Genomic DNA, 23,946 nt, shown 5'->3' with positions numbered 1-23,946 from the left:
CGTGCATGCATGCGTGCGTTGCGTGCGTGTCTGTGTGTGTGCATGCGTGTATACACATACGTATGTGTGTATGGGTGGGGAACACAATACGCTTCGGCTCAGTCAGTGCAGAATACAGGACGCCGGCACTGTGGTGGTCATGTGGGCCAAGAGAGGAGGCTGCCGGGCTCCTTGGCTTTCATCCGCAGTGCTACTAGGCCTGTTGGCTTGTATTCCGTCTCGGGCCCTGGCTCAAAAGAGTGGGACCCAAGGCCCCCTGGGAAACTGTGGAGTGAGTAGAGGCCATTGATGCCTGGATGGTGAGAGGGGTGGTGGTGGTGGTGGTGGTGATGGGGGTGACTGGGAGATGGAGGCATGCCCATGAAGCCAGGCAGGTTACTGTGTGGGTGGGAGTAAGGGCTCATGCAGGATGAAGGCATGGAGTCAGCCCCTAGGACACAGCCGCTTGTGGACCCCCCACCGCCACCCGAAGAGGCCCCCGGCCATAGGTTGCTCTGCATCTAGACAGGGAGAAGATCACAATAGGACACCATGAGAAAAAGACCATTGGGGGTGTGTGTGTGTGTGTGTGTGTGTGTGTGTGTGTGTGTGTGTGTGTGTGTGCGTGTGTGTGTGTGTGTGTGTGTGTGTGTGTGTTCTCTTTATTGTATTATATTTGGTACTGTACTATATAGGCTATGACCCATATGGGTCAATTGTTACACTTGGAATTAAAAGTCAAAATGTTAATGTGCGCTAATAGTTTTAATTTCTGCTACATTACTACTATTACTACTACACTACTACTACTACTCTTTACTACTACTACTACTCTACTACTCTACTACTCTACTACTACTACTACTACTACTACTACTACTACTACTACTACTACTACTAATAATAATAATAATAATAATAATAATAATAATAATAATAACAATAATAAAAGTTAATCTGCAGTGTCCTACTGCACTGGTTCTCAACATTGGGACTGGGGACCATCAGATGTCCTTGAAGGGGTTCAAGGGGTTCCGAGGCTAAATAATTTATAGTTAGGTACGGAATGAACCCTTACAGGTCTGTAAAGTGATTTTGTGATTTTACAGTGTTGACGGTCCCAGAGATAACAATTGTATCAAATATGGTTCCTTGGCCTAATGCATAATAAAACTGTGGGCTGTTGACTTTAAAGAGGGTTAAAGAATCAGTATCCTACTGTATGTGTGAGTTTCTACCTGGTACGTGTCATGACGAGGGAGCAGAGAGATATCATATGTAGCAGCAAAGTGGTTGCGAACCTCCTGGATCTTCCCGTAGCGTTCCCGTTTCCTCCATTTGGCTCGCCGGTTCTGGAACCACACCTGGGAAGAGAACAACACAAACATTAACCATATGAACCCCAGCGTCCCTATTCTGGGGCCAACCGTTCAGCGAAAATAGCAGATCTACATTCATGTGTCGCAACATGTTGCATTGTGAGCTTGTAGATTGGCTATTTTGGGCAAAGAGATTTGGTGTTTCAGAATAAAAAGGAGCAGCCAAGTATAGACCCCTGTGAGTTTAAGTGGTTAAAGGCAGTTGTGGAAGAACTGTGATTTTATTGCGTAAATGTAGCAATAACACAATGTAGAATTACTCTGTTACTGTTTTGATATTTGTGTGCAAAAAAGGGTAAAATACATATATACAGTACTGTGTTTTTGACTACTGTCATGTCATTTGCTCAAATAAAAAACATTTGAAATTCAGTATAGGTCATTGTTTAAGTTCTCTAATGCTTAACGTTTGCACTGTGGAAAGTCTTTCCTCGACTGGATTTCCCAAATTCACCTGACACTTGTGCAATTCTGAAAGAATACACATTTATAAATAGAATAAGTGCCTTGAATGATGACTAGTTAACTGCTAAAGTGGACGGAAGTGTAGATTAATTTACCAGGCACATTAAAAACTGACAAGCATTTAATTGGCTGGTGGGCAGTGGTAGCTAGTGTTCATTTACAACCCTGAAATTGTCTAAATAAGAGTTAATTGTCTAATAATGGTTCTCTAATATATTTGACAGATTACAATTACAATTACAATATAACAGGACAGCAGTTAACAAACTTGACTGATTCTGGTGATGTATTATAGTCTATATATCAGGGCACACAGCCAGCCCTGCCACGGCAGATTATAGGCACCCATTGCCGCCTACCCGTTAAGACCTGAAGACGATTCTAATGGCCTTCTAAATCAGCAGTTCTCGGCAGTTCTCAAACTTTCAAGATTTTACAACAAAGAAAAATAAAAAAATAGCAGATGTAAAAGCTCGCAGTAACGTGCTGTGCTAGCTTGTATACTGGTATCTGCTGTTTTTCAATAGCCAACGCTACAATCCACAATCTACAAGATGCTTTACTGGTTTTAATGGGCTGAGAGATGTATCATTTGCGAAATATGGAAATGATAAGTGCAGAAGTATAGGCCTAATGTGTACCTGTACCCGAGCCTCAGTGAGCTCAGTCCTCAGGGCCAGCTGCTCTCGGGCGTACACATCAGGGTAGTGTGTCTTCTGAAAGACCTTCTCCAGCTCCTCCAGCTGAAAGGTGCTGAAGGTGGTGCGGTTACGTCGCTTCTTGTTCTTGCCCGATAAGTCGATTGAGTCAGCAATAGAATCTCCCTGCAGGCCATTAGTTGGCTCTTTCAGTTTGCCACAGCAGTCTGAGCCAATCACAGGGTAGCCCATGGTTTTTGGAACTGCTTTCTCTCTGACTAAGGCAGTGGACAGAGAGGAGACGTAAAAAACATGAACAATGTATCTACCAGCCGTAAAATGCAGACAAAGAAATACCCAAACCTTCATATTATATACCTAATCTCCCACACAATATTTCCTTCAGCCAAATTCCACTTTGCAGATCATTTTGCCAACATCAGTATTTTATTCAAATGATCTATTAAAATAAATGTCTACTGTTATTCAGGCAGCTGGGTGGTTAGTACAAAGTCCAGGAACTGAGGGGGTCCCAAACTCAATTCTGTGTCCCTCCTCATGTATCCTATATCAACGTATCCTTGATACATTGATCATCTCTATTTCTCATAGTCGAAATCACACTGTAATACACCTGCGTGTTCATTTAAAGCTGGGAGTATAAATATTGAGTTAAATACACAATCAGAATTTTACTGTGTAGCCACATTATTGTTCGGAATGCAAAACGAATACAGTCTAAGGACTTCTGTGAAAAGTGTAATACTGTAAATAAACAGGATATAGCCTCAAATATGTGACTTTACCGATGAGATATGACAGAGGAAATTGGAAAGACCCTTCCCATCTCATTTTTGTTTCTTTGTTTATTTATTCTTATTTATTTATTTTTGTTAATTTTTACACTTATTTGAAATTCAATTCTAGATTTTACAGTGGAAATGAGAGCACAGAGACATTGTTGCACTTTGGAGTGCTGGCTATTTCTTTCTTGCGTTTTGAGAAGACAGCAACATACATTCCAAACTTCTTGATTTTCCTTAATGAACATGACCCTTTGCTTTGATTAAGTTATAGCTCACACGCACAATACTTTCTGAATGGAGCGCCATTGTTGGCTTCCCAGCTCCTAACAAGTGACTTGAATTAAATACGCAAATCAACAAGATGAACACAAGCTTGCATGTGTTTTGGTTTTTAGGTACACAAAGATGAGATGTTTGGGGTCAACCTTAGGACGGATATATCCGTTTCTTTTATGTATAGCTGATTGTATGTTTTAAAATTTAAAACATACAATCAGCTATAGGCTACATAAAAATAAATGCTTGCCGTCTATCAAAACACCAAAATACAACTTGGACTGAGCACAGAAAGATAATTTACCAAATATATATTTTGACAGTACGTGATTGTTTGAATTAATTATGCACATTCTGTGCTTTAATTCATGTAGGATGTGCAGCAGTCAACAGGAAGTCTAAAGTGTGTTATTTTCCTGATTTCTAACAGAGCATGAAAAGGGCTGTTCCCCTCCTGCAGTGTTTGGATGTTGTTGTCCATGTTCATTATGTCTAACCGAGGGTCCTGAAAAGAAAAATCACTCTCTATCTATCCGCAGGCTCACACAAGGGACTGCTGAGACTGCATGTACTTTGCCATTCTCCTAATTCAACAGAGGTCCCAGTAGAGAGCACTTTTCACTGCAACATTAATTTCCTCATGTCCATTAGATCCAACCTCACACCATTGTTCATGCTGAAAATATTCTTTCTCGAGATCGCAAACTAAGGGGCCATAGGACACCGTATAGCTTTTCCCCCTGTCAAAAAACCCACATCCGCTCCCCCCTCCAGCTCAAGGTAATTGGAGATCTATGTGAAATGCAGTGCAACGCATGTAGAAGATAAAGTGAAAATGTACTAAACCGGGGAGGAATATCGCAAAAGAATGGAGCAACTCTAGCACAGTGACGTCATTGTGGTGAAAGTCTGGGCTCCTCTTTTCCTGGCCTCTTGTTCTGTACATGAAGTTCTACTGGAAAATAGCTGGGATCTTCAAGGGCAAAATGGCCATTTGTATCGACGGCCCCATAAGCCAAGCGGTTCTACCTGGATTGTGTATTGTTCATTGTGTGATGCTGAATCACTATTGAATTGTTACATCTCCTGTAACACTGGTTCTCAAAGAGGGGTTTGGGGACCCCCATGCAGGGGTCCTAAATGAGGTTCCAATGGGTCTGCAGCAAAATGAGGAACAGTTCAAGCACCATTTTTTTCCGGTTTTCCAAAAACAGACGATCTACGATCTTGACATTGACATATTTCCAATTTAAAACACACTAATGGCAAAGTGGTCTAAAATAGTTTGGGATGGAAATTGGTCAATGTCTCATTGTTGTTAAGTCTCCAATATAGTTGGTGTAGGGAATGTGGGGAGTGTTTCTTTTTATATAAACATTAACAAGAAATTGTAATTGTTTGTTAATGTAATGTTTAAAATATTTATTATGACAAAAAAATTAACGTGAAGCAAGTCCCACATAGAATGGACCATTACATCAACCACTGTATTGTAATTGGTATAAGGCGCATTGATTATTATTATTATTATTAGCAGTAGTCTGAAACTTTTTCATACCCCCAAATTGTGGTCACGGACCCCCAACCAAATTTTTCTTTTTGAAATAGCAGATCTACAAGCTAAAGTGGTTAACTGATTTTGATGCTATCATTTTGCTGGGGACCCCCAAAGCCCCTCAAGGACCCCGGGGGTCTCCAGACCTCACTTTGAGAACCACTGCTTCAAAAATATCAGAAATTCTATTGTGACGATGTTATGAACTCTATAAATTTGTACATTTTGTGACTGTTAACAACACTGTTAACACTGTTAACAACAGAACATAAAATCTTATAGAATGTATATGAAAAGAGTGTGTGCTGTGTGGGACATTTTAAAGCCCTCATAGCATTGACCTTTTGCCCTCTCTCTGTCGCTATCTCTTTACCTCCCTCTCACCAGACAAAACAGGAAGACATTATCACCCTTTGAAGGTGAATGTTTCAAACATCCAAAAGGGTTCACTTTTTTCTTTTCTTTTGTATACTTCAACTAATATTTGATTAAAGGTACAGAATAGACAAATATGTGTATGTTTGTGTATGAGAGAGATATAGAGAGAGACACAGAGCATGTCTTTTTTTTGTCTCACAGCCACAAAGCCGTTATCTCAAAAAATATATTGAAAATATCTGGACTGGGCTGCTTTCTTTGGCAATGACATGAATCAAGGATATGTATATTATTCCAGATAGAGAAAGATATCACAAAGTCCTTATCAGCCCTCATATGATATCCCTATTGCTCTGTTACTTTGAAGGATAGATTATCAACATCAATAAATAAAATTGCAGACCACATCATTTCCTCAGGCTTAATATGTCCAACACAGTGCTGCTGCTGTAATACTATAAGCTTTGCACTATAATTTCCATCAAGTCCGACAGCCGAAAGCGGAAGTAAGCTATATTTAAAACTTTTTTTAAACTAAAAACAAACAGTGCATCAGCATCTGTTTTATTGTCTAAATATTTTGTAATGCAAGGTATAACAAATACATGCAATTTCCACTTTTTGAATAATTGTAAACTATACTCACATGCCATTAGCATGTTAGGCCCATGTATGAAGCCTGTATAACTGTATACCCTAATCACACACACACACCCTGCCATGCTGCCCGCGGTTGACCTTTACCCCCACCACTTTACATCAAACCTAATTGACATTGGGGGTGTCAAGTACAGATAAAACTTGTTGACATTTTTATCACAAGCTATACTTTCACACCTATTCAGTCAGGGCAATTCAGTTGCTATGCCTTTTCTTAAATTTATAAAATGAGAAAAGTCTCCTTAAAATTACAAAAAAAAAAATTCTCACTTCACTATCATTAGACTATAGTCACTATTTGAGAATATTGATGCTTAGAATGTATACATATTTTATATATATATATATATATATATATATAGGTGCAGCAGCATTTCTAAAATTTCGCATAAAAACAAAATAACCTATTTGGCATATATAGGCTTAAAGGCTTGAGATAGACTGGTCCTTGTGAAGTTCTTATTAGGTCTTCTCAGGTCTTTTTTAGGCGATATTCAACGGAAAACAACCAAAACATTGACCTTTTAGGGGTCATTTTAATTTCACAAATATTTTACCCACAGCCAGGCTAATCACTGTATTGGAAACTTGTGATTTTCTTGGCCGTTCGCTTGTAGTTAATTGACTTGATTGAATTTGTTGTTACAAAATTAACTTACCTTCAGAATTGCTTTCATAAAATGTTGGTTTTCCGCTTATTGTCAGCACCTTCTGATCCTGATTTATATTGTCCATGAATTTGTGCTTGGAAGGCGAAGAGCGGGGATCCGCGGAGGGAAATTCCGCGGAGGGAGCGTCGCTAAACCTCCCCATGGATGAGTTGTAGAAGTCGCCGCGCAGGCCATGCAGGCGATGCGGCGGCAGAGGAGGAAGGTGTGAAGTTTTCTGAAGTTCATCGCAAGGAAGATAGGATCCTCCAGAGCCGTGCTGCTCCAGTCCCGGGGAGTCTTCTGGAGTTCTGCTGCTTGCCTGCGAGGAATAAGACAAACAACTTTCGGTCTCCATCTTACGCCCCGGCATGTAGTTTAACGACTAGGCTCCAATACTGTAGGCGTCTTAGTGAGAGCGAGAAAGACTGATCCCCCCCCCTCCCCTCTGCTCTTGTCAAGTGGGTGGGATTTAGTAGATCACAAACACAGACCCGTGAAACGAAGAGGGGAGGGGTAGAGGGTAGGGATATTTGACAGCAGTCTGATATAATCCGCCAAGAATTCAATCACGCGTGGTTTTCTGTCCCTCCAATTAACCATTTAATTCCTATTTCATATACTATTATAGTCACCAAAACAAATGGGACAGGGGAAGCACATGCACGGATGGTTTTACGCACGGCAGACGGAACAGTTTACGCACGACAGATTAAGCAAGTGCGAAATAGATAGACTCCTCCCTATTCTCGAGGTGGAAACAATTAAGGCTACTTTGACTATAAATCGTCTATTAACGAATATATTGACTGTAATATGTTGTTAATTTCGATCATACCACCACACGCGGTTTAAACGAAAGAGATGAGACGTATTCACATCCTTTCCTTATATATTTTTCCATGCACAATTAAGAGTGTCAGATACAATAGATTTGCATCGCTTGGCTGCAATCAAAATGTTTCCATTACATATTGAAAATATGCACACAAGGTTAGGAATTCATAAACAAATTCTTCTGGGAGAAAAAGAAAAATCTAATTACAATTCGTGGATTGTCTTTACTTACTGTAATTTGTTAACATGCAGGGCACACATAATAACTATATGGACTAATATAATTCTACTGGACCATGAATAATGGTCCAGTAGAATGATCAAAACATGTGTAATTTTTAAGCATCAAATGTTATGTCCGTTATTGTGTGAGATGTAAGACATTTATGTTTTGGCAATAGCTCAAGTATTTTGACGGAGAAAAGCAAAAGATATTTAAAATTTGTGAGTTTGCTTTGAAAGCGATAAGCATAAGATCCCGACGCAACAGTGTTCAAATGCAATATGGATATAATACATTAATAATAATAATAATAATAAACAGCAACAGAAAAATATGTCTAGATGATAATATTTGACGAATGTATTTGTTTAGCCTAGCATTCACATTTGTTTCGTAACTTGTGTGACAATATTTAATTAAATTAGGCTAACCAATGCATCTTAATGCAATAGAGAATTGTTGTATTTGTTGTCTTAAAATATCAATTTATTATAGGAAATTGTTTTAAATTATAGTGGAGACGCGTTCACTCTTTTAAAGAAATTATTCTTTCGCACTATTTTCCAAATCACGCTGCAAAAATAAATGCGACACCCGCCCGCCGTAGACGTATAGAAATATATAGCCTCCTAATATCATGTACTCTATTCAATATCATATTTTCGTTACCTTGCGCATAAGAAAGAAAGGCAGTTCTTATAGTTAAGTTAATCAAAACGTTTCCACTTTTCTTTCAATATGTCCTGGGGTTTTTTCTCTGTATTTTATAGTCCGTGGTTTGTTTAACGGACATCTTCAATTTACTTTTCAGATAAAATAAATTAAAATGTCAAAAGTAAAAATACACTTTACTTTAGTGTCGAATTAATTTATAAAATGCAATGACACAGCTGACACTGCAAGAGAGAACGCTGCACATGTCATTTACACACATAACCGAGCAGAGTAGGCTAAAGATTAAAGCCTGCCTCTGGACCTGTGGATATTGATATGTGAGCTCCAATCTGATCAAGCCGTGTCTAAACACAGTGCACTTACCAAGTTCAGGAATGGCAACATTGGTTTTGAGGACATCTCACGATCTTTCTGGAATATACCTGAGGCTGCGTGCTAGCCCGGCCCCAACTGATGGACAAGTGTGTAAACACGAGGTCCATTTGCCTCGGGAAGGGACATATAAGCGCCATTTGATTCCATTTCAAGTTCTGAAAGCTAAACCTGTGTCAGAAGCAGCAGCGTGCATGCACAATCACTTACATATATAGGTCCAAATTGCAAAGGAGGCTGCATATACTGCGTGCTGATGTGCAGCAAAGAATGTTGGCCTTGCTAACATTGCATTTGAATGAATGACGGTTCCACGAACTGCTTCGTTCCGCTATAAGAGATTCCTGATATCGTAGTAAAAAATAAATAAATACATAAAAGAAACTACATCAACAATAGCAAATATAAAAAAAATCTTTCTGTTACTGATTATAAGAAGTTGGACACATTTCTGTGCATGGGCAAAGAATTTACATTAACTGAAACAGGAAAACAGTTTCTGAGTCTCATTAAAGGCAATCTGGTCCACATATACTATATGTACTCAAAATGCTTTCAAAATATTTTTTTCATTTTCAACAACTGACTAAAAAAAGTTATGAAGCATGTTGTGAATAAAAAGGGGGGAGGGGGTATGGAGCATATATGAATTACAAAGACACGACCGCTTTTACACGGAGAAGACAGGCTTCGTTAACCTTTCAAATGATTTGTGTCCCTAAACATAAGGGCTAATGACGTTAATGTGCAACATGACTTGAATTAGCATGTTCGGGTCAAAGCTAAGGCCTGGAGAGGTAAACTGGCAACTGCACTGCTGTCAACCTAATAACATTTAAATAACCTAAACTATTCTATATATATCGTAGGCCTACGTATATAGGCTATATACTCTCCCTCAAACGGAATGTAGCATATACCTCCGTTTAGGTCGTTGGTTTATACCAAAACGATATGAGAAACGTTCTCTGTTATAAAAATGCGTGAATACACTTTAGGATGGCCAAAGAGACGCGGGTCGACAGGCATGTGTTCCTCAAAGCTGCATGACAAGCATGCATGTCTCTTCTGTTCTGTGGCCTGCAGCAGTAGAGCACTCTTTCTTTAATGCTAGAAGAACCCAGCTGAGTAAATGCATTCCAGAATTGTGGGTAAGAGGAAGAACGTCTGAGGAGCTGTGATCTCCAAGCCGCCCCCAGGTATAACAGTGTTTATATGAAGCTTGCGTCAAAAGAGCAAGAGATTGGTATAGATATATGAAGGGAAGTATATAGCCAATATTCTCCTCCTGCCTATCATGGCGTTTTAGATTGGGTCGATAATCCATTTTAATACACCCTGGTTTTAATGTTACAGTTGTGAAAACTTTTAACTTTATAATAAGTAACTTGCATGAGAAAAAATATATAAATCTAACTTACCGAACTGAAGACCCAACTCCAAGTAAAATGGTAAAAAATTGTAAATATAAATCATATTTTGACTAGATCCTATATACCTCAACCTGAGATATGGCTATAGGCCTGATAACATATAACACACCACGGAACTGCAGAGAACAATACCAAACTGTCTCCACAAGGTATAACCATGCTCAGGACGGTGGTTTCCATTCAACCATGTGGTCCTTGAGGGGGTTCCAGGTGGTCCCCAGCTAAAGGATGGAGAGTTGGACCCATATAGATCTTTATAACGAGAGTGTAAAATGAAACCAACGGGTCAATTTGGTTTCACTTTACGCTCTCAAGCGCTACATTATTGTTAAAACATCTGCATTACTTAATTTTCAAGAAGTCTATACAATTAGAGAATATAGAAGAATTGTTATTTTGATCAATGTTTGCCTCATGTGCTCTCCTGTCGTATACCAACATCAACAAAGCATGGAATTGTGGACAAAATGGTATTCAACGACAACAAACTATTTTTTTATTTTTGAGTCTGAGAGGCTAAAATGTCATCAAATGGTGGTCCGAAATGCTGAATAAATAATGAGCCTTGATACACAAAGGGTTGAAAACCACTGCTTTAAGAAGACGGAACACCCTGGGTCCTAAACCCGGCATGCATGCACGCGTGCATGGTCGTCCTGGTAAACCTGTCCTTGGCATGACCCTGCACAGGAAATCAGTTCAGCCTGCTAAGAGTCCCAGGTCTCCCCCACTGCCTCCTGGCTCTGGGCACAGACAGCCAGGATAAGGTTGACCCCTCTGAGCCCCATACACTCTCACTCCATACCCTGTGGCCTTGGGGGCCACCAGCACCCCTCCTTCCGCTACATCCTGCATCCCCTGTTGGTCTGGTCACTGGGCAGGGCTTCGTCACACCTTGTTACACCTTACATCCTTACACACTATACGGACTGATGGACGCACGCACGCACGCACGCACGCACGCACGCACGCACGCACGCACGCACGCACGCACGCACGCACGCACGCACGCACGCACGCACGCACGCAAGCACGCAAGCACGCACACACGCACACACGCACATTCATGCCCACTAGACATCCGCACACACACATACACACACACACACACACACACACACACACACACACACACACACACGTGCACGCACACACGCAAGCACGCACGCACACACACACACGCACGCACAAACATACACTTACACATACTGTAAGTGTGCACGTGTGTGCTTGTACAGAGTATAGACACACACGTTTTGTAATTAAATTATTCGAGTAATGACACATTGACCTGCTTTATTATGCAAAGATAGGCTGTGGCTGGAAGAATCGTCAAACATTAGCGAAAGAGCATCAGGGCAAGGCTGTAGAACACATTATGTAGACTAGATAAAGTGCCAATCGGCACAGGTCTCCACCAGGGCAGGTCAGGTTGTGGCCTCATGGTGGCGCTATAACAGGTTGTTGAGGAAGATTTGGGCCGGAGGTTGGTGTTGGAGGGATGCAGGTACAATGTTTTTGTTTTGCACAAAGCGGCCTCCTGGTGGCGCTATAACAGGCCGTTCTGGAAAGTTTGGGGCAGAGGTTCATCGTTGGCATCCAGGGAGTGTGTGTGCAAAATTTGGCATCGACCGGTTGTGTGTGTGTGTGTGTGTGTGTGTGTGTGCGAGTGCATGACGCGACTTGGCTTGTTGTAGCGCCACCATCAGGCTGTTGAAAACTGTCAAGTGGCATTTCTTCCTCAGCCTAGTGGGAATATGCGTGCACAGTTTCATGGCAATCGGACGCTGCGTTGAGGAGTTGTGGCGATTTGTACAAAGCGGGCTACTCCTGAAAAGTGTAGGAGCCAATCGTGGCCAATCAGGATGGAATATGAGAAATAAAAAAAACCTGTCTTGATCACATGACTATGGAGATCATGTGTACCGATTTACGTGAAATTTGGATAAAATCTGAAGGAGTAATAATAGAAAATGTGTTTTACATATGTGGGCCTCCTGGTGGCGCTATAAAGAGCAGATGTGAAAAATTCCAGGCAAAGGTTTTTCCTTGGCCTCTAGGGAGTTGGCATACAAAGTTATCCACAGATCCGTGCAGTTAGAGGTAAAAACACTTTTGGGCCAGTTATAGCGCCACCTTGAGGCTGAGTTGAAATTGTTCATGTGTCATTTCGTCCTCGGCCTAGTGGGAATGTGGGTGCACAATTTCACGGAAATCACGCGATGTGTTCATGATTTGCAGCATTTTGTTTGAAACTGAGCACTCCTGTGAACTTTGGAAGCCAATCTTAACCAATCAGGATGGAGTCTGAGAAATCTGAAAGACCGGTTTCGTTGAATGGCTCTAGAGAGACTGTGTACCAATTTGCGTGATGTTTGGACAAAATCTGTAGGTGTACTGTGCAAAAACCTTTTTTGCACAAAGCGGCCTCCTGGTGGCGCTATAACAGGCCGTTCTGGAAAGTTTGGGGCAGAGGTTCATCGTTGGCATCCAGGGAGTGTGTGTGCAAAATTTGGCATCGAGCGGGTTAACGGTGGCCGAGATTAGCTTCTCACGGACACACGGACGGACGGACGGACGGACACACGGACACACACACGGACGGACGGAGTGCAAAACATACTCTCCCCACATGCCTTCGGGCTGGTGGAGACAATAAGCTTAATGACATGACTGTCATGAGAACAGAGAAACAAAGCTCTGACCTCCACTCACAATTTTGTGATTCTCCAACAGCAAGAGGGAGAGAATAGAGAGAGTATTAGCACACCAGACAAAGAATTAGACGTAGACAGCCAAAGCCAGTATGAAGTACAACTCTGTTTAGAAGTGAACATATATATTGTCAGCATAAGCGTCCATCTTTGTGTGGCTATCGCCGCCTGAGGCCTTTCCTCTCACGTAGAGGCTGGTGATTCAACCTGAGGTTTGTATTAGAATAGGAGAAGGGATAGCTAATTTAATTACTCGCCATGAATGCACAGAGATGATCCCATATGCAGAGGCCGTGTCGCTCTCAGAGGCCTCCCTCACATCCTCCCATCCATGTCCAGAAGCCGCCAAGCCAGCTGAGGCTGTGACTGACAGCTGCCGACCCTAGGGTCAACACACTGGAGAGGTGCATTCTGGGAAGCCTAAGCTGGTCTGTAAAAGACGGGGCTGGGGGGGGGGGGAGGGGTGGCGAGTGGGGTCTCTGTCCTCTGTGTGACCTCAAACAAGGCGTCATCCGGCACACTGGAGGAGTGCAAGTTAACAATTGTGACGACAATAATATCCAAGAGAGATGAGTTGGTGAAGATTCTGTCAGCGCCACATTGACACTGACTCGCCCACGCCCAGCCAAAAGTTAGGCTACTCGAAATGACATGGTCCAGAAGGGTTTGGGGGTATAGGAGTTATCTGGTAAAAGTTTAGTTTAGATTTTGTTTTGTTTGTTTGTCTAATAAACGTTTTGCACACAATGTCTGAGGGCAAACATGATGAAAAACAAAGAACCCTTTGACCATTCTTTTGACAGACTAAATTAAAATGAATTACAGATTTAAAATAATGCGGATCTGTAAGACTGTAACTGTGTTTTGGCGAAGACTTAAGATGAACAATCTTCGCAACCTTTCTCATCAACATGGAGTTATAGGAAACAAACCCAAACCACCACCACTTTCAATGTTGTTGAGTTAAGAAGCCAGTTTGTTTAAATCTGTCACTGATCAAGCATAAACTGAAATGATCACATGCGCATCTGCGTTGTTAGGTAACGGTTTCTGTTTGTGTCTGACATCAGTGCAAGTTGTCCGTCCGCTCAACGCCCACCCATTAGCCAATTTTAATATGAGATAATTTAATTGTCACAAGAAAGTCCTGGGATCTGAATGTGTGCATGGGTTCCATAGATCCATTGTGCATGGGTTCCATAGATCCATTGTGCATGGGTTCCATAGATCATGGGTTCCATAGATCCATTGTGCATGGGTTCCATAGATCCATTGTGCATGGGTTCCATAGATCCATTGTGCATGGGTTCCATAGATCAATTGTGCATGGGTTCCATAGATCCATTGTGCATGGGTTCCATAGATCCATTGTGCATGGGTTCCATAGATCATGGGTTCCATAGATCCATTGTGCATGGGTTCCATTGCTGGATTAGATGTAGGTTTATATTTTATGGAATTGCTGGTTCTTGTATATCAATAATTTCACCCTTTAAATATCCAAACTTCCAAATATCAGTATGGATAATCTACATCTGTACCCAAGATTTGTTATGATTCTAAGTAATGGTTGGTACTTTAATGTTTATCTTAAAAGGCCTAGCCTGGTCAAATGCCTTTGTCCATACAAATCAAAGACACAGCCCACCTCCAGAACCAGGATCTCATTGTGACTGGTGTCAACAAAAACAACTTCGGGTGTATTTGGGATTCTAGGAAAGACATCACATGGATAACTAAAACAATCTGGTAACACTCTTGAATGTTTATACATTGCTGCACTGGATGGCATACATGTTTTAACTGCATCAGACACTAAGTCAACAATACGGTCGTGGCGAGCAATGTACGCATTTTTGTATGGACTGTATCCATTTGTTATGTGTCCAATGGATTCTAGATGTTGTTCAGAATCACGATGGTTTATACAGAGTGGAGTATGGATGTCAGGATACCAGTTTGACAGATTGCACTTGGTTGCTAATACACTTGCAGTCTTGCTTTGATGGTGAATTTTAAAACATCCTCCAGCATTTTTGTACATCGAACGTGAAACAGAAAGATCAGCGGAATCAACACAGGCCAACTCTCCCTGCAGTCGAAGTCCATGCCAATGTTGTTTGGCCTCAGTCTGTTTTGTACTAAGCAGAACCCTTCTACACGCACGCACGCACGCACGCACGCACGCACGCACGCACGCACGCACGCACGCACGCACGCACGCACGCACGCACGCACACACACACACACACACACACACACACACACACACACACACACACACACACACACACACACACACACACACACACACACACACACACACACACACACACACACACACACACACACAGAACAACACGTATAAACAGGTGGCCAGAGCCAGGCCTGACCCCCCTTGGGCCCTAAACACAATTCTGCTAAGCGGTCTTCGCTTATGACCTGTGAGCCATGTGTGGTCATGCCATTGCCAGATGCACCTGACACCCAGTGCTACCACTATATCGTCCCTCCTAAAACAGTTTGATCCGTCTGAACCTATAGGCTACAGAACATAAGTAGGTATGAATAAGCAATTCAATATTCATGAAATAGTTTGTATTGAATGTTAAGATGTGTGAATATAACATTAACATAAATTAGAAATTGTAGGGTAAGAAGAGGGGGGAGGAGGTAAGGAGATCAAGGCAGGAAAGTTTGAGCGCTTTTACCACAAAAACTTAAAGGGTTTAATGTAGAAGCACGTGCCACAAACAGCACACTCGTAGGGTCTCTCTTAGCTAATTTACAAACGGCACAGCCGTATGGTCTCTGGGGTTTTCAGATATTTATAAGCTTGTTTCACAAACAGCACAACCGTATGGTCTCTATATCGGCTTATTTAGGCTGTACAACCAAGGGGTCACTTTTTCCATGATTGTTTTTTTTTACACATAATACCTTAGATAATAATAATATATAGGCTATATACAGTATAAGGTCTAGTAGCCTTGCTCGTCAGGCCGCTGAGCAAGACATCGCCCGTCATCAGGCTGCTGAGCAAGACTTATGCCTTGCTCAGCGTCCTGATAGCAGACTCATGCCATGCTTCAGGAATCTGACGGCTGTTGGGTGGAAACTGCATGTTCCTTAGCCTGGTGATGCTGCTCTAGTGCTCTTCATACTGCAGTAGGCCCCCTTGCTCTTCCTTGTGAGAGGTTGAACAGTTTGTGACTTGGGTGGTGCTTGTCCTTGATGATGCGCTGGGCTTTGGTTATACGCATTACGCACTGCTTGTTGTACAGTCCCTGGAGCTCAGGGAGCTCGCCTCCCTTATGCGCTCCGCCGAATGCAGTACAGTTCCCATACCAGGCTGTGACACAGCCTGATAGGATTACCTATACCTTCAACCGACCTGTTGTAGTACAAACTGAGGATGCGGTGTCCTATACTCCAAAATTCTTCAGGTGTCGGAGCCAGTACAATCGCTGTTGGGGCCTTTTTCCATCACACACTCTCAAGAGAATGATAGCACATTTCATCTGCTCTGGCTTGTATCATCTTGCCCTCTCTACAATAAACAGGTAACACGTTTGTACCTTGGTGTGATTAGTTTTATATGGCCTGGGCATTCACGCCTCACAGAGAAAGGAAAGCAATTCAAAGACAGTCATCCCCAAACTGGCCTGGATCCCCAAACTGACCTGTTGTTAGTCTTGGAGACTGCAGGCGTTTTTTCAAGTTTGACCCATGAGACTCAGGGGCGCAAAGGACAGCGGGACCCTCTTTAAAATTGGGATGTCTTATACCCACTGTTCCAGAGCCTGACCATGAATTTCAGAGGCTGAACGAAAAAGGCCTCACATTTCTGATCACTAGCTGCTAACAGCCTAGTAAATTGTAAATTGCATATTGTATTTTGTACACTAGTTGTTGATGGCACTGACAGTACTGTACAGTAAGACTTGATGTAGGTAGTGTATGTCAGGATTTAAACCTAAGTGCATATTGTTATCGAACCGTTAAAGCGGTTCTACTGCCTCATGCAAGTCCCCGTCCTGTTTGTACTGTACAAGTTGAGAAGGTTGTGTAATGTCAGTCTCAGAGAGAGAGACAGAGAGAGAAAGGGAGAGTTTGTGCTTGAGTGTGTGTGTGTGTGTGTGTGTGTGTGTGTGTGTGTGTTTTGTTTTATTCTATGACTATTGGCTTGGGAACCATCCCTGGATGGCAGAGTATTTTTCAATGCTATATCCAGCTGCTGCATTGAGACAGATTCAAGACCAAAAAGGGTATTACTTACTTATATAAGTAAGTAAGGAAAATACAACAACAATCAGGCTATAGAAATCTAGGATCATCTCCTTGGTCTTTCCGACATTCAGGAAGAGGCTATTTTCCCGGTACCAGTGCGTCTGGCCACATCCTCCGATAGGCCCTCTGCCCCTCTAATCATCATTTGTTATAGGGCACAGCCCGGCACACCACCACTTTGTTGTAGGCAAACTTAAATGGTGCTTTTGTTCTTGGCCACAGTTGTGGGTGTACGGAGAGTACAGCAGATGACTCAGCACACATTCCTGGGGGGCTCCAGTGTTTGGGTGAGGGTTGCCCACCTACCCTGACCACTAGCCTGGCATGGCCAGAATAATATCACTGCGTAGATATTAGTCTGGAATCTCTGTGTGGAAATTACATTTCCAAGAGGCGGATTTAAAAAAATGCCTCTGTTAGCCTGACGCAGTGCAGGTTCGACCCCCGATCCCGACGGCTTTTTCCACGTGTCTTCCCCCCCCCCATCTCTCTCCCCCTTTCCTGTCAGTAAAGGCAGAAAAAGCCCCAAAAATATATCTGAAAAAAAGAAAAGAAAATGCAAATGCCTCTGTTGATAAGCCCGCCCCATATTTCCATACTGGGCCACTTATTGGTGCCCCACAATTTGAGGGGCAGCTAAAGCCAATCACAACCGAGCAGGGCCAGATTTTTTGCACTGGCAGATTTGTCTGGTTTCCAGGCTATGGCAGTTAAGTTAACTTCATGGTTATGTTATTGTTCAAAACACTCTTTGTGTGTCAGCTGAAAATAACGTTTCAAAAATGTGAAATGTATCTTTTGAGGATTATCATAAACCTGCCGTCTATAGTCTTCAAATGGAATCTTCAGTTCATTCAGCTTACCGAAGACGACAGAGTGGGCAGATTCAAGCCTGTTCTGAAAATTCACAAAGCTAGGAAGTGCGTCATAATATCTGGCTTTCTCTGCCCACTGAGCATGTGTCTCTCCATCTTTAATTTTGCTGAGATGATTTTCCATAATAGGATCACATTTTGCCGGTTTAAATTATCTGGTTAAAGCCTGTCTGAACCCCTGAATGCTAGAATTCTTTCTTCCAGAGACATAATACCGTATTAAACGGTGTAAGGACATCCTGCCATCTCTAACCGTCTGTGTCCCAGGTGGGATCTCTACCCATTCAGCTATGGCCTAAATAAGTATTGTTTTAATTGAGTATAAAAGCTGAAGCTAGTCTAGTTAGTACTATTTGCTGACTGATGATGATCCAGTATATCAAACCATAATGTAAATTTTAGAATAGTAGGCCTATTATTTGAATCAGCTGCATTAGGCCCATTCAAACGGTCTCTCATTTCCTTTTATACATTTTCAAATAGTAGTTATTGTTATAATCTGATCGTCCATGGCTGTGTACGTGAGATCACAGTGTACTTGATATGTATTGTGTACTGCCTGAACTGTAGCATATAGTTTATAGTTAGGCTACGAGAGACATCTCAGACAGCAAGGTCAGCTTTGCTGCAGTTAGCGGTTATTATGTCTGATATCTTGTGGTCACGTCAGTTGGGATCCAGCTCTATATATGTTCCTGTTGTGTGTAATAAACTTTGTGAACCTTGATACTGTCTCGTGTTGCGTTATTGTTCTCCCAGGCCCGTCGCAGCTGTCGCCGTACCAAAGGTATACTTCAACCGGATTGTCACACACCACCCAGCCGGCACACACTACCTGTCTGTCAAACCAGACGAGGGTCCAGTACTTAGAGTTTACAACAGTTATATGTGCATTTAGTTATGCATACATTTATATGTGCAAAGGCTGCTGTATGCAGGAATGTGTGAGTTTCATTTTATACGCGCATATGGACATATGCTGGGGTGGTGCTGGTGGGAGAAAACGGTGCATAACAACAACCCGGAACCATATGCAGAAGGAAGGCAGGAAGAATGCATGCAGTCTAGGTGAGCTTAAATACCCCGCCCATCAGTGTATGACGTGGGGGTCTTGCAAACACAGTGTATACACCCACATAGTAATGCAGCATATTAACCCCTCGAATACATTTATGTCCCTTAAGCATATAGCTACGTATCATTTGCTGATATTAACCAGTTTTATTCTGCTATGTTTAGGCTATTAGGTAGGCTATAGTAGGATGTCAAAGGTCATAGGAGGACAATTTAACAATGTTATTTATTTGTACAGACTAGCATTTGAAGATTGTTGTGGAACAGTTATCTGGCTTGAGAGACCCTACACAACTCTGTAGTTGACCAAGCTACTAGCCAAGGCAGTGTAACTTTTAATGTGTGGCACCTAAGGGGCAAAAGAGCGTCCATCCATCTGCGGCTAATAGTGCCAATTTAAAGTTTTTAATTATTTCACCAGTAGGCATGCACCAGTATTAGTTGTACTGACCATTACAATACAATACTGACCACCCAATACAATTTGTTAGTCACTCGTCTCAGGAGAGCGTCTGCTAAATGACTAAATTGTACATTTCACTTTTACCAAAATGTCCCTGAAATGGAAACAATTGACATGGTTTCTACAAATAATCAAAAACTATAGTCTAAAAGTAGGCAAGTTTATAAACATATAAACATTGTGTATAGACAAATTCTTATTTGTATTCTTATTATTTACTTTATTATTAAGTCTTTAACTTAGCTTTCACTAACATGTGAAAGAGCATTTGTTAAAAATTACTGAGTGGACCTTTTGAGATTGGTTGCAGGTATAGGCCAATTGAGATTCAGCTGAATTTTCTTCAAAGTTGAAACAGAGCGTAGTGGATTAGTCTATAGTGTACAAAGTTGATGAGGGAGAAGCTTTTTTGCAGAAGATTGAACAGTAGCTCAGTGAGAGAGTGCTCTGTGTACGAGGAACCCCGGGTTATGAAAGCTCCGTCTATCGTGATGAATGCTTCTCTGCTCTGACTGCCTCCTAATGAAGGACAGGCCGGTGAAACCTCGCTCCTTACTCACAAGCTCCAGGAATCCATAAACATGCACCTTAGCAAAACCATCTGGATATCAGCTAGGCCCCGATGCACTGGACGCACGCCAGCGCTAAAAATAAATAATCCCTAAATGTGTTTAGAGTGGATGGGGGACCATTGGTGAAGCGTCCCCGTGACCTGAGGCCGTGATCGAATTAGAGGTGGTCGAACAATGACCATGAAGCACGGATGCACGACCATGGGATTTTCATTAGCCAGAGCCAGAGGACAGGAACCTCCTCTCTTTCTCGCAGTTCCTCCCATCCTAAGATAGTCAGTCGGGTGGGTGTCACGCTTAACCCCTTCCCTGGTTCCAAGGTTCCAGCAATTAACAGCCTGGGAGTCCCAGGCTGGGACATTACACATGGGACCAAATCAGCAAAATAGCACTCTGTTGGTCTGAGAGGCAAAACACATTTTAAATTAAAGGACCATTTCATTCATCTTCAACCTATCTTCACCATATAACATTTTTGTCTACTTGGTCTGTGTCTCAGAGGAGGACTGTGGACAGCTAGAAACCCGCCTATTACATCATCGATGGAAGCTAGCTCTGGTCCATAGCTCTAATGCGTTTCATTGCATTAGAGCTATGGACCAGAGCTATATGGAAGCTAATAGAAACTGCAGGCTTTCCTGGAAAGTTAGCCGTGGGTTTCTGACAGAATGAGAAACCCACTGCTGTTGCTTTTTTGGTGATTTCTTAACCTGTATGGTAAACCCTTGAGGGATGGTTTACCACACTAGCGATTTCTGCAGCACGTGCCAGAGGTTTTTGGTCATATATGCCGGGGGCAATATAAAACATACCACAAAATATCTGTACAATTTATCATTTAAGATAATTGGGTAGGACATGGGGAGCAATTTTAGAGAAATGTAGACCCACCTGAACACTGTTTGCCATGTTATAACCAACAGGCTGCTCACTGCTGATGGAAATTGGGTTACATGCCCCCAATACTCTATGGTTACATGGTCAAAGAAGGAGAAGATATAGATGGATAGATAAGCTGATATGAAGATAGATAGATAAATAAACTGATGTGATGATGATAGCATATAGGATATAGGTTCTATATGCATTTATGATATTTACCCAGCCATGCAGGCAACCGGCCCTGTATGCTTTTGTTGTATTGTGTGGTCCCATGGTTCCAGATAACACAACAAACAGCAATGGCCTAGACAAATTAATTTAACAGAAACTTGTGAACAAAAACATCATATTTATTAGGCAATATCATAGCCTATACAAAGGGGACTTTATTTTTTATCTTGAGGCTATTTATATATCTTATATAATCACAACAGACAATTTTTTGATTCAAACACATTTTAAATGTGTAAGTTGGCCTTCTGTAAAAATCTCCATTTCTCCAGGGCTATAATATAGGCCTATATTCTCTTTCCTTTTTTGTCCATTTTGTTCTTTTTTTACTGTCATGACCAAACAAGACGGCTGAAAAATGGCTGAAAAAGAGACAAAGTTGTTTCTATATTAATGGACTACAGACAGACAGCCTTTTGATAGCTTGTCTCATCTGTCATTTACATCCTAAACTAAAATAATCGTGCGTTATTTTTGCTTGGGATAAATTTAGAAATTTTTTGCAATGGTGATTGAAGGAAACGTAGATCGTCTCTTCTGATTTCCAACAGAACGGAGTGAATCATTCAAACTCAAAGGCTCTGCGTCTCATCTCCTGCCAGCTTTTGTCAGCCACATGCAATAACTTGTTGGATTAGTGTACCATGAATTAAACGAAAAAGAAATCACAAGTTCAACTAAGGACAATATTAAAAACATGTTTGGCACATGTGAAATTGACTATAGGCCAGCCCATCATCAGCCAGGCTCTTGAAGTAAAATCTTGTGTCACAGACAGTCTCAGACTCAGTCAGAGTTAATTAACTTATCTGGAATTATTACTCATGAAAATAGGCCGACATTCGTTCCAGACCAGCCTACAATGATACATATTTCAAATGAAAGTTGTAACAATAGGCCTTTGAATTATTTGAATAATTAAGAATAGATCCAAGCTGTCTGCTATATAGGCTATAGCTATATTTTTGCAATATCGGATATGGAATATATAGCCTGGCCTACCATTACCAAAAATAAAACCTTCCCTCGCCTGTTTAGACCATGGATTAGGCTAGGCCAGGCCCAGGCCCATATACGACACCTACCTATATATGCCTAATGCCTATACGACTGTCAACTGCAGACACAGTCTGTAATAAACTCAGCCGTCTGTCTGACAGTATTAAAATAAAAAGCACTTTAGACGTCGGCGCACGGCGAAAGGTCTTGCCTGCTTACGCGCTCTGCCGCTCTGGCAACGAAAACCCCCGTCTTCATGTAAGAACTCTCCAATCGCAAGAGTTCTCTCGTAGCCTATATAGCAAGTTTCTCTGATTTATTTTTTGGGAGAAACTTGTCAGACAAATACTGGATAAACGTTTATGAAAGACCGTGCATGAAAAAAGAGAGCCTCCTACGCGCGCGTGTGTGTGTGTGTGTGTGTGTGTGTGTGTGTGTGTGTGTGTGTGTGTGCGTGTGTGCGTGTGTATTAATTAATTAATTATTTTATTTAAGTGTCATGCCAGTGCCCATCCCTACACACACACACACACACACACACACACACACACACACACACACACACACACACACACACACACACACACACACTAGTCCTGGCCCGTTCGAATATGCACACCAAATGATGTACAGTGTGGGTAATGTGATTTTAATAAATCATATTATTGATGTAGGCCTATTTTGAGGTGTATCAGTCTGGTCTCAGAGGTAGGCAAGTAGTACAGGAAAGGTGCAATTCTGGGGAAATTTCAATTAAAGTGGTTGCCTTGCCTTGCCTTGCATATTGGTCACACAGATATATATAGCCCCCTACTGATTTAATTTGCTAGCCAATTAAAATGTCAAGTCACCCCTGTGATCATGTGTAAGTAATTTGTATAAGGGATTTATCCCCCAAAAAGCATGTTTACATTTTTCGAATTTGTGGCGCCCATATGAAAAAATGTAATTGCTTTTGGCACTGATTAAACCACCCTTGTGTGATTAAAATTTGGGGTGGATTGGATGTTCATGATTTATTTGGCATTTTTTGTAGAAATAGTCCCCACTCCCCTCCCACTATAACTAATATAAATTCTGCCTGTGGTGTTTTAATCTGATAGGTCCAGAGATCAAATACCGATTTTTGTGAGATTTGGACAAAAAAAAAGTGTGTTTTGAAGAAAATGCAAAATGGTGGAAAATCCCCATATAGGCGTGGCCTATATGGGGAGCTGCGTCAGCATGACCTTAAGTATATATACAGTATAATAGAGACGTCACCGAGAGGAAACACTGAAGCGAAAAAGACATGGTGGCCGAAAGTGGTATTGCACTATGGGCCAGACACTATGCATTGTGCGCGTTCACGTGCCATCATACGTGAACGCTATATGTTCCATACGTGAACGCACGCAATGATATCAACGGCCCAGCGCGTTCACGTATGGCCCATAATCAATCCTAGAATGCACTGGTTCCAACCCGGAAGAATGCGCTGGGTGAGCAACTCAATGCAAGTGGATGAGAGGAGAAATCCGGTG

The 23,946-nt window shown here is 41.8% G+C and overlaps 1 protein-coding gene across 1 annotated transcript; it reads right to left on the bottom strand.

Annotated features, from left to right (window-relative positions):
* Window positions 1-137: 137 nt before the first annotated feature.
* On the bottom strand, window positions 138-7,141 carry alx3 (ALX homeobox 3; the record flags this gene model as incomplete). Its single annotated transcript, XM_083769462.1, has 4 exons — window positions 138-500; window positions 1,218-1,343; window positions 2,465-2,739; window positions 6,796-7,141. The coding sequence occupies 4 exons, from the start codon at window positions 7,139-7,141 to the stop codon at window positions 138-140; spliced, it is 1,110 nt and encodes a 369-aa protein (XP_083625588.1).
* Window positions 7,142-23,946: the final 16,805 nt, after the last annotated feature.

This window comes from Protomyctophum parallelum (genome assembly GCF_964188405.1).
Source record: "Protomyctophum parallelum genome assembly, chromosome: 7".
Taxonomy (NCBI): Eukaryota; Metazoa; Chordata; class Actinopteri; order Myctophiformes; family Myctophidae; genus Protomyctophum; species Protomyctophum parallelum.
Note: the sequence above shows the minus strand (reverse complement) of the source record. Positions and strands in the feature narration are given on the sequence as shown.